At 42.0% G+C, this 10,074-nt stretch overlaps 1 protein-coding gene across 1 annotated transcript; it reads left to right on the forward strand.

The window, feature by feature from the left end:
• Positions 1 to 4,842: 4,842 nt before the first annotated feature.
• LOC123166391 (probable histone H2A variant 2) lies at positions 4,843 to 6,566 on the forward strand. The gene is made up of 3 exons (XM_044584186.1): positions 4,843 to 5,001; positions 5,088 to 5,231; positions 6,040 to 6,566. Exons 2-3 carry the CDS (start codon positions 5,109 to 5,111, stop codon positions 6,334 to 6,336), a joined length of 420 nt encoding a protein of 139 aa, XP_044440121.1. The 5' UTR covers positions 4,843 to 5,001; positions 5,088 to 5,108; the 3' UTR covers positions 6,337 to 6,566.
• The last annotated feature ends 3,508 nt before the right edge of the window (positions 6,567 to 10,074 follow it).

Raw genomic sequence — 10,074 nt, forward strand, 5'->3', positions numbered from 1 at the left:
TGTTTAAAAACCTTAAGAAAAACCAAAAAATTAGTTGTAGTTAGTTTACTTTCTAGGCATGCTCAGTAGTAGTATTAAAAGAAAACCCAAAAAGATTTCCCGTTCTTCTTTTGCTTGTTGGGAGCTTTCCCGTGTAAATAGTTTTTCTCATTCTTGTTTTTCTTTCTTCAGAAAAACAAAAACTCCAAAAACATTTCAGTGTGTTTCTTTGAAATTCTTTTCTTTTCTTTGGGGGTCGAGAGGAGAAGACCACGATGAAAATGTTAAGTGGCTCTCATATGCATTATTGTTGATCTAACAAAGAGCCCATATTACCTTGTCTTCTCCTTTGAATAAATGTTTGCAGATTTTAGCTCGGTCCAATGCACGTGCACTATTATTATTATCCACACCGTTCGGTCGTGCAAGTGAAAGGCAATAATGACGATATATGATGAAATGATTGAGATGAGGAAAAGCTGGTATGAACTCGACCTATCTTGTTTTTGTAGATATGATTAGTTCATTGTTCCCGATTCAGCCCATTATGAATGAAACATGTTTGCAATGACAATTAGAGATTATAGTTACTCATGCCATGCTTAATTAGCTAGGAGTTTATAATGGTTTATCTTGCATGCCAGCATGGAAATTAAAATGGTTGTGATGTAGTATGATAGGATGATATCCTCCTTTGAATGATTCAAGTGGCTTGACTTGGCACATGTTCACACATGTAGTTGAAACAAAATTAGCATAGCCTCCACGATATTTTTGTTCATGGTGATTTATATCCTACTCATGCTTGCATTCAATGTTGGTTAATCTCAATGCATGTTTATGATTGTTGTCGCTCTCTAGCTGGTCGCTTCCCAGCCTCTTTCTAGCCTTCACTTGTACTAAGCGGGAATACTGCTTGTGCATCCACTTCCATAAACCCAAAGTTGTTCCATATGAGTCCACCATACCTCCCTATATGCGATATTTACCCGTCGTTTCAAGTAAATTTGCATGTGCCAAACTCTAAACCTTCAAATGATAATCGGTTTTGTATGCTCGAATCGCTCATGTACCAACTAGGGCTGTCTATATCTTCCATGCTAGGTGGGTTATTCTCACGATGAGTGGACTTCGCTCATCATTCACGAGAAAATGGCTGGTAACCGGGATGCCCAATCCCATGCTCAAATCAAATCAAAATAATTGCAAACAGAACTCCCCCAGGACTGTTGTTAGTTGGACGGTACCCCTTGTTTCGGACCAGCCGTGGAATGTGCTTGTTGGTGGTGGGGGAGTATAAACTTTACCATTCTGTTTGGGAACCGCCTATAGTGTATGTAGCATGGAAGATACCGAGATCTCTTAGTTGTTATGTTGACAATGAAAGCATACCGCTCAAAATATTATTTATCTCCGTCTCAAAAACTCGAGCTCTGGCACCTCTGCAAATCCCTGCTTCCCTCTGCGAAGGGCCTATCTATTTACTTTTATTGTTGAGTCATCATCCTCTTATAAAAAGCACCAGTTAGAGAGCACCACTGTCATTTGTATGCACTATTAGTAATTTATATTGAGTATGACTGGATCTCTTTTACCATGAATTACAATGTCTAGTCAGTCCTTGATCTTTAGGGGTGCTGTGCATTTATGTTTTGCGGTCTCAGAAAGGGCTAGCGAGATACCATCTTGTTATATCATATCATGATTGTTTTGAAAAAGTGTTGTCATCCGAGATTTATTATTATTGCTCGCTAGTTGATTATGCCATTGATATGAGTAAATGTGAGACCTAAAGGTTATTGTGAACATGGTTAGTTCATAATCTTTGCTGAAAACTTGAATGCTGGCTTTACATATTTGCAACAACAAGATCAAACAGAGTTTGTAAAAGTTTTTTATCACTTTCAGTTTGTCAACTGAATTGCTTGAGGACAAGCAATGGGTTAAGCTTGGGGGAGTTGATACGTCTCCATCGTATCTACTTTTCCAAACTCTTTTGCCCTTGGTTTGGACTCTAACTTGCATGATTTGAATGGAATTAACCCGGACTGGCGTTGTTTTCAGCAGAATTGCCATGGTGTTATTTTTGTGCAGAAATAAAAGTTCTCGGAATGACCTGAAACTTCACGGAGATGATTTTTGGAATTAATAAAAATATTGGCGAAACAATCAACTAAAGGGGCCCACACCCTGGCCACAAGGGTGGGGGGCGCGCCCTCCATCCTTGTGGGTCCCCTGGACCTCCACCGACCTCAACTCCAACTCCATATATTCATATTCGGGGAGAAAAAAATCAGAGAGAAGGATTCATCGTGTTTTACGATACGGAGCCGTCGCCAAGCCCTGTTCTTCCTCGGGAGGGCAGATCTGGAGTCCGTTTTGGGCTCCGGAGAGGGGAACCCGTCGCCATCTTCATCATCAACCATCCTCCATCACCAATTTCATGATGCTCACCGCCGTGTGTGAGTATGCCCATCGTAGGCTTGCTGGACCATGATGGGTTGGATGAGATTTACCATGTAATCGAGTTAGTTTTGTTAGGGTTTGATCCATAATATCCACTATGTTCTAAGATTGATGTTGCTATGACTTTGGTATGCTTAATGCTTGTCACTAGGACCCGAGTGCCATGATTTCAGATCTGAACCTATTATGTTTTCATGAATACATTCGTGTTCTTGATCCTATCTTCCAAGTTATAGTCACCTACTAAGTGTTATGATCCGGTAACCCCGGAGTGACAATAGTCGAGACACTTCCCGGTGATGACCGTAGTTTGAGGAGTTCGTGTATTCACTAAGTGCTGATGCTTTGGTCCGGTACTCTATTAAAAGAAGGCCTTAATATCCCTTAGTTTCCATTAGGACCCCGCTGCCACAGGAGGGTAGGACAAAATTTGTCATGTAAGTTCTTTTCCATAAGCACGTATGACTATATTCGAAATACACGCCTACATTATATTGATGAATTGGAGCTAGTTCTGTGTCACCCTATGTTATAACCGTTGCATGATGAATGCCATCCGACATAATTATCCATCATTGATCCATTGCCTACGAGCTTTTCACATATTGATCTTTGCTACTTTACTTTTCCGTTGCCACTGTTACGATTGCTACAATACTGCTACTGTTACTTTTGCCACCGTTACCGCTACTTCCATACTACTTTGCTACTTAATGCTTTGCTGCAGATATTAAGTTTTTCAGGTGTGGTTGAATTGACAACTCAACTGCTAATACTTGAGAATATTCTTTGGCTCCCTTTGTGTCGAATCAATAGATTTAGGTTGAATACTCTACCTCGAAAACTGTTGCGATCCCCTATACTTGCGGGTTATCATATCTCTTTTAGGTCTAGAATTCCACCTGTCTGCAATTTCTCTCTTCATATAGATCTTGCATATTAAGACAAAAAGACATTAGAATTGCATCATAAAGTGAAACATTGATAAAAGCATTATAAATAGCAGTTGGACAAGCATGATGCAAAATGGACGTATCACTATGTTTAATGCGTCATAATGAGGTACTAGTAATAAGGTTCAAAATATCATACATCGGGGTCGTATCAGTTTGGCTTGAGCATATCGGGTGATATATTGGACGATATGTATATATATCGAAGGAAATATATCTATATTTTCCCAATATTATTGTTCAAAATGTCTTTTAAGTAAAAAAAATAGTATGGTGTCAACACTCTAGCATAACAAATTTAAATTCCTTGTTTATGACTTGTTCGCTAATAAACTATTTATGATAGATTCACAAAATCCTCACTTTAAGATTTAAAACAATACATTATATATGTGTTCTACGAAACATTATGCATGACTTTGAAAATACATAATCTATTTTTCACCGATTTCTGATAAAAAATTGTCTTTATCGACGTACCAGTCTATGTCAGTGGGTATATCAGGTCCCATATCGGCCATATCGGTCGATATTTTGGTCCATATCAGATGATATACGTGAAAATGATATTTGCAAAATGATATGTTATGTACTTATGTTTATATCGGTAGAGCCCCCACACTGATATATCAGCCTATATATAGGTCATAGCAACTTAGATTTAAAAGCTTGACTAGTAACTCTTGGAATAATGGCGTAGTGAATGAAGCTTTCGTGTATACTCCACAAATAATGCTTCTGCCCGTTGGGCTGCTTTCATCTCAGGGAGGTATGTCCGAGTGAAATACACAATTATGAATCCTAGTCTACCTCCACTCGTGTAGCATGTCCCGGTTGATCAAACCCCAACATGCAGGATGATATATTTGTACTCGATGAAGGGGTTTGTAAACATCAAATTTATCTTCCGTCTCATGTGAAACATTGTTGTAACATATTTCTTGCGGTGAGTAATTTAAGTTTTTCGACAAAGATTATCGTATACTACAATTTAAGCACGCTCACTGCTATTTCCATGCTGCATTAAGGGCCCCCGGCCTGCGAAATATAGTATACCATATATTTTTAGGTTAGTTTACCTTTTTTTTGAGAGATTATGTTAGTTTACCTTTTTTTTTACGGTTGATTATGTTAGTTTACCTGCCTTTTTTTTAGAAACACCTGCCGTAAGTTTTTTTTTTGAGAAACAGCTGCCGTAAGTTGTTTGGTGGTTAAAATCGTAGCCCAACCGAAAGAAACGCGGTCAGGTCCATGGTGGTTTGAAAGCCCATATGTGTTGAGCGGAAATAGACAGCAGCTTCGAGTAATATCGCGCCAGCGCAAAACGCTCCGCAGTTTCCCGCTTCCTTTTTTTTAGTTTTTTCACACTGCCGCCAATTGTTTTGTCAGTCCCACCGCGCGCGTAGTTCAAACCCCCCCAAAACACCAGCGCGCCAGAAATTTCGCCGGTTTCCCTCCCAACTCCCCCCTCCCGCCCCCCCGCGCCGCCTCCCCACCACACTCGAAATAAATACAGGGAGCAAAACCGCTGAATAGCCCGAAGAGGAGAGAAGCACCCAAGCCCCAGTCAGTTCTAAGACCGAGAGAGGCGAGAGGAAGCCAGGTGAGGCAGGGGATCCCCGGCGTTGTAGCTTGAAATCTCTTTTGCTTGCTTGGTTTTGCTGATGGTTTCGTTGGGTGTGCATGTAGGGGGCTCTGCTGCGAAGGGAGATGGCCGGGAAGGGAGGCAAGGGGCTGCTTGCGGCGAAGACGACGGCGGCCAAGGGCGCCGCCGACAAGGACAAGGACAAGAAGAAGGCGCCTGTGTCCCGCTCGTCCCGTGCCGGGATTCAGGTTTGCCCGCTCCCCAATTCCCCCTCTTTCCTGTAGCTATTTTGTGGACCGTTCTCGCGGGTGAATTGTTAGATCTCCAAGTGTTTCCTGCCGCGGATCTGGTGCCATGCTGCACCTTATGTTTGTACGAGATTTGTTGTAGAATCTTATTGTGCTCCGTTGTCAGTATTGATTATCGATTTGTAGTAATGATTATCGGTTAGCTGGTTCGTTTAGGTTGTCTCCCCCATCCTAGTCGGAGTTTGTTTGTTATGTTGTAAACTATGCCAGATCTATGTTTTGCACTCCTGCAATGTTATGACAGTATACTGATTGCAGGCTTCAGTGCCATGCACTGGCAAAAGTACCGTATTTTATTGATCTATTAACTTGTAGCTGTACCTTTTGAATTCTACCCACACTTGTACTGTACTATTGTGGGATCCGTTTATGATTTTTTCTACTCCCTCCGTCCCATAATATAAGATCGTTTTTTACACTAGTGTAGTGTAAAAAATGCTCTTCTATTATGGGACGGAGGGAGTATATAATAATAACATTGCTGGAGACAGGCATGCGTTTTTGTGATGCAAGCATTGCTCTCTGCTTGGTTACTTGCACCATTCAAGGGGATGTACTCTTCCATGTTATCAACTTAATACTGATACTTGTTCTGTATCTGGCACAGATAATATGTGTTTGATCTAAGTTTCAGCTTGGGACATCCATTATCAGAATTGATGTATTTACTGTTCATATCTTTTGCATGTTTAAATTGTGACCTCATCAATTACCGATCATGACCTGCTCGTGTGTTTGCACTATGCAGTTCCCGGTGGGCCGTATACACAGGCAGCTCAAGCAGAGGGTCTCGGCTAATGGCCGTGTGGGTGCCACTGCCGCTGTGTACTCTGCAGCAATCCTTGAGTACCTCACTGCCGAGGTCCTTGAGCTGGCCGGCAACGCCAGCAAGGATCTCAAGGTGAAGCGTATCACCCCTCGCCACCTGCAGCTCGCGATCCGTGGAGACGAGGAGCTGGACACCCTCATCAAGGGCACCATCGCTGGTGGTGGTGTCATCCCTCACATCCACAAGTCCCTCATCAACAAGACCTCCAAGGAGTGAATGAAACGCAATAACGGGTAGTTGTGCTTTGTATCTTCGTGATCCCTTGTTATGTTGTGCTATCTGTGATGTGTTGCTATTATCACAACCTGAATAGGTTGTCTGAATTTGTGATGGGGCTAGCTTTCGGTAACTTGTTATTAGGGAAAGACTTGGCAAATGTAATCGTGATATGGAACCACTTATATTTGGTTTCCTGAAGACCAGACAATCCTTACTATTCGTCTTCATGGATATCCAGGTTTAACTTTCTTTTATTTTTGTTGGTTTCGCTCAAGATCACTGCAACTGGAGTGCCTGCCGGCTGGACGCTTTGTTAGATTATGTTTATGTATAGTTTCTCTTGTCAAGAGCAAAATGGATGTTGAAACTTATTTGTGCTCATCTCTTGTGCATTCATAATCTGCTCCACACATCCTGTTGACCGTACCTGGCAGAGTGGTGATACGGGGCTAACCTAGTGTAGGCTGATCTTTCACGATTGGAGTGGGTTCCCTTGAAGAACACAATGAACACGGGGAAGAACGGAGAGAAATCACAAGGGGGAACACTCAAGAACAAGTTCAATCACACATCCACTAAACAATTAAACACACAAGATCCACAAGGTACATGAACAACAAAGGGAAAGATACAGGTAAGGTTCATCTCCATGAGGATCTAACTAGGAGGAGGTGGGGGTCTATATATAGTGTTAGCCCACGAAGGGGTAAGTGAGAGGGGGGATACATGGGCCCTTGGCCCGTTCTCTGCGCACAGGCAGGTGTCGGATGTCCGGGCTGGGGGTGTTTTGTGATGGGCGCCGGATTTCCGGGCTGGTCCGGATGTCCGGGGCCTGTAGCAGCTGGCTCTTCTTCCTTCTCCTTCCTTCGCTCCCGCGCACACTTGGCCTTGGTCCTTGGGCTCTCCATGGTCTCCTCGGGTGTACCTGAGTATGCACAAGGTCCGCGCTTGAAGTAGCATCCATGTCTTACATGCGGAAAGGGAAGATTCGGAAAGGAGCGAGTTCATCTTAGGTCCAATGGCATATGCTTGAGGTCTCAACATGAGGGCACTTGGGGCTTGGGGAGAAGTCGTAGTGTACATGGTGATGATCGTAGGATGCTCCGCATCATCTCCCCTCCCTTGGGAAAGATCCGACCTCGGATCGAAAACCTCATCACCATGGAAACGGTTGTCGTGGACGGACTTGTAGTTGGACGAAGTGGAAGACATGGCGCAATCCAAGTACTCCAAGGTGTCTCCGGAGTGGTATTCATGCAAAACACAAGCGGCACTCGGAAATACAATGGGTAGCGCACACAAAGTGTCCATCATGTAAGAATGAGTCCTTGATGCAAGATTGTTCATGACAAAGCACATGAAGCTTAGCAATATGATATGAAATGAGATGTAAAGCATTCATGGGAGCAAAAACATTCATTATGCACACAAATGTGTTGTGAATATGATGAATGCAACCACGGTGCAAAATGATGTCATAGTGAGACGGTTTATCAATAGCATGAATATGGCAATGGATGCTCAATGTGAGTATGTGATCATGCAATTGATGGTAGGCAATGTGATCATTATGTATGAATATGCCATCAAGAAAGATCACAACAAATTTGCTTAAGAAGTGCATAAGCTCATATATCATGGATGACATAGAAATACAAGATGCAACAAGGCAATCATAATGTGAGTCAATCCATGCATAAGATGCAAATTTGTCATGGGTGGTGTTGTACCATAGCTCGATGTTGTGGTAGAAGTGTTGGCCCGGTGGTGCATCCACTAAGTCCGGACACTCCTCAACTTGAAGGTCCAAAGGGTCCATATCCAATGTCGGTCCTCCATCCAATATATGTATCATGTAGACAAGAAGAAGGAAACAACAATGAAAGTATGGCCCATCCAATATGCATATGTGAGAATGGCTCAAAGGGAATGAGTTCACCTTTATGAGGATGTCAAAAATGTTGGTGTTGCACATCATGTACGCCTTCACATGACCAATATGTCTCGCGATGGTACCGCCTTATGAATTCCTCAAAATGAAAGAACATGACAAACACTCGAAAAAACATATGAGGTTAGTGCAAATGTATCACCTATCATTCGAGTGGTAAGATACCCAACAAGTGTTCTCATCATTCTTATCATAAGAAAGGACAAGGTGTGGTATGGTATGAAAGCATAAGATGCAACTACAACCAAAGACAATAGGCTTAAACAAGCAAGCATGCATCACAAGTAATATGTCCAAGTCTCCACGATCAATAAGCATAGCATGGGTGCACTCACTACAATGGCATATTAGAGGTGCAACTAATGGAGACAAGTGACAAAGATCAAGATATGTCACATGAGAGGCGTGAACATATATGTCATCAACCCAATAAAGCAAGTAAGAGTGGAACATGGGTGATGCGACAAAGCAAGCAATCATAGCGATCAAGTCAAGCAAGCTAGTAGTGCGAAGATGCAACATACTAGAAGGAATCATGGCAAGCATGTCATGTGTGCAAATAGTGGGCATGAATAAAGCACATGACATATCACAAGCATGAAAGCAAGATATGAGGAAAGTATCATCATTGTATTGGCAAGAAGTCCTATGTAAATAGCAATGGAACATCATGACTCTCCCAACACAAGAATCAACAATAGCATGAGGCACATGATAAACATGGCAATAGCAACAAGGATCTCCACCAAACATGCAAATACACATAGGAGTAGCATAATGGTGAATCATGGGTAGATGCAAGCAAGGGTCACAATTGCATGGCAAAATCATAGAAAGAGGCATAGCATGCAAAGTGAACACGGGAAAATGGACATAACGTAACAAGTGATATATAGCCCAAAGCCATGTGAGAGCCAAGTAAAAGGAATGCGCGAAGTCGTTGCGCGAAGGGAATGGTGGGAAGGACAATCCACGGGATCCCAAGTCATCTTTGCTCTCAAGAGCTCGTTTCGTCAACTCTTGGGATTGAGAGGTTGACGAGTATACGTGAGTACCTACACAAAACAAAGACAAAGGGAAAATTGTGTGTGCGTGGTAGATGTACACATCATCCATCATGATGTGCACGTGCATGTGTTGGTTAGCACAAAGTAGCCAATGCTCAAATAAATGAGATGCGTGATATAGAAACATGTCATCCATCATGATAGGTTTGTTATTATGTATAGCATAATGGAGACTCAAATTATGTAATGCATCATGAGAAATATGTAGAGCATTGTTATTCATGGAATGCATATGGTGCACGCAATCATGGGAATCATGCAAAGTATGGAATGCATCAAAATCTCCTAATATGTATGAGGAAACTATGGGGGTCTCCTCATGAGCATTAGTGGAAACATCACATGGAGAATATTGACAACATCCAAAACAAAGCATATTTGGTTCTATGTGATCATGGCATGGCATAATAGATGAATTGCGCAAATCATGTAAAGGAAGCATAGCAATATCATCACATGAAAAACAATAGCCAATGACCATCATCTCGTCATCTATGCCATAAGTGCAAATGGGATTTATTTTAATGGGGCATGCATAGTTACTATGTTGAGATTGAAATGAAGCAATATGGGAGATCTCACTCATATCATATGACAAGTTCAATGGATTGTCAAACATGAAGTGACCAATAGAATTTTCACAAGATATCCTATGGAGCATAGCATCACAACTAGGCAACTCAACATGCTCATCATCATATTCATCATAAATGGGTA

Source organism: Triticum aestivum, chromosome 7D, assembly GCF_018294505.1.
Source record: "Triticum aestivum cultivar Chinese Spring chromosome 7D, IWGSC CS RefSeq v2.1, whole genome shotgun sequence".
In the NCBI taxonomy this organism is placed as follows: Eukaryota; Viridiplantae; Streptophyta; class Magnoliopsida; order Poales; family Poaceae; genus Triticum; species Triticum aestivum.

What these genes read in the sequence shown, in the direction of transcription:
- LOC123166391 (XM_044584186.1), top strand. Translation starts at nt 5,109, where the DNA reads ATGGCCGGGAAGGGAGGCAAGGGGCTGCTTGCGGCGAAGACGACGGCG. An exon ending in CGTCCCGTGCCGGGATTCAG is followed by an intron (nt 5,232 to 6,039) that starts GTTTGCCCGCTC and finishes TGCACTATGCAG; the next exon opens with TTCCCGGTGGGCCGTATACA.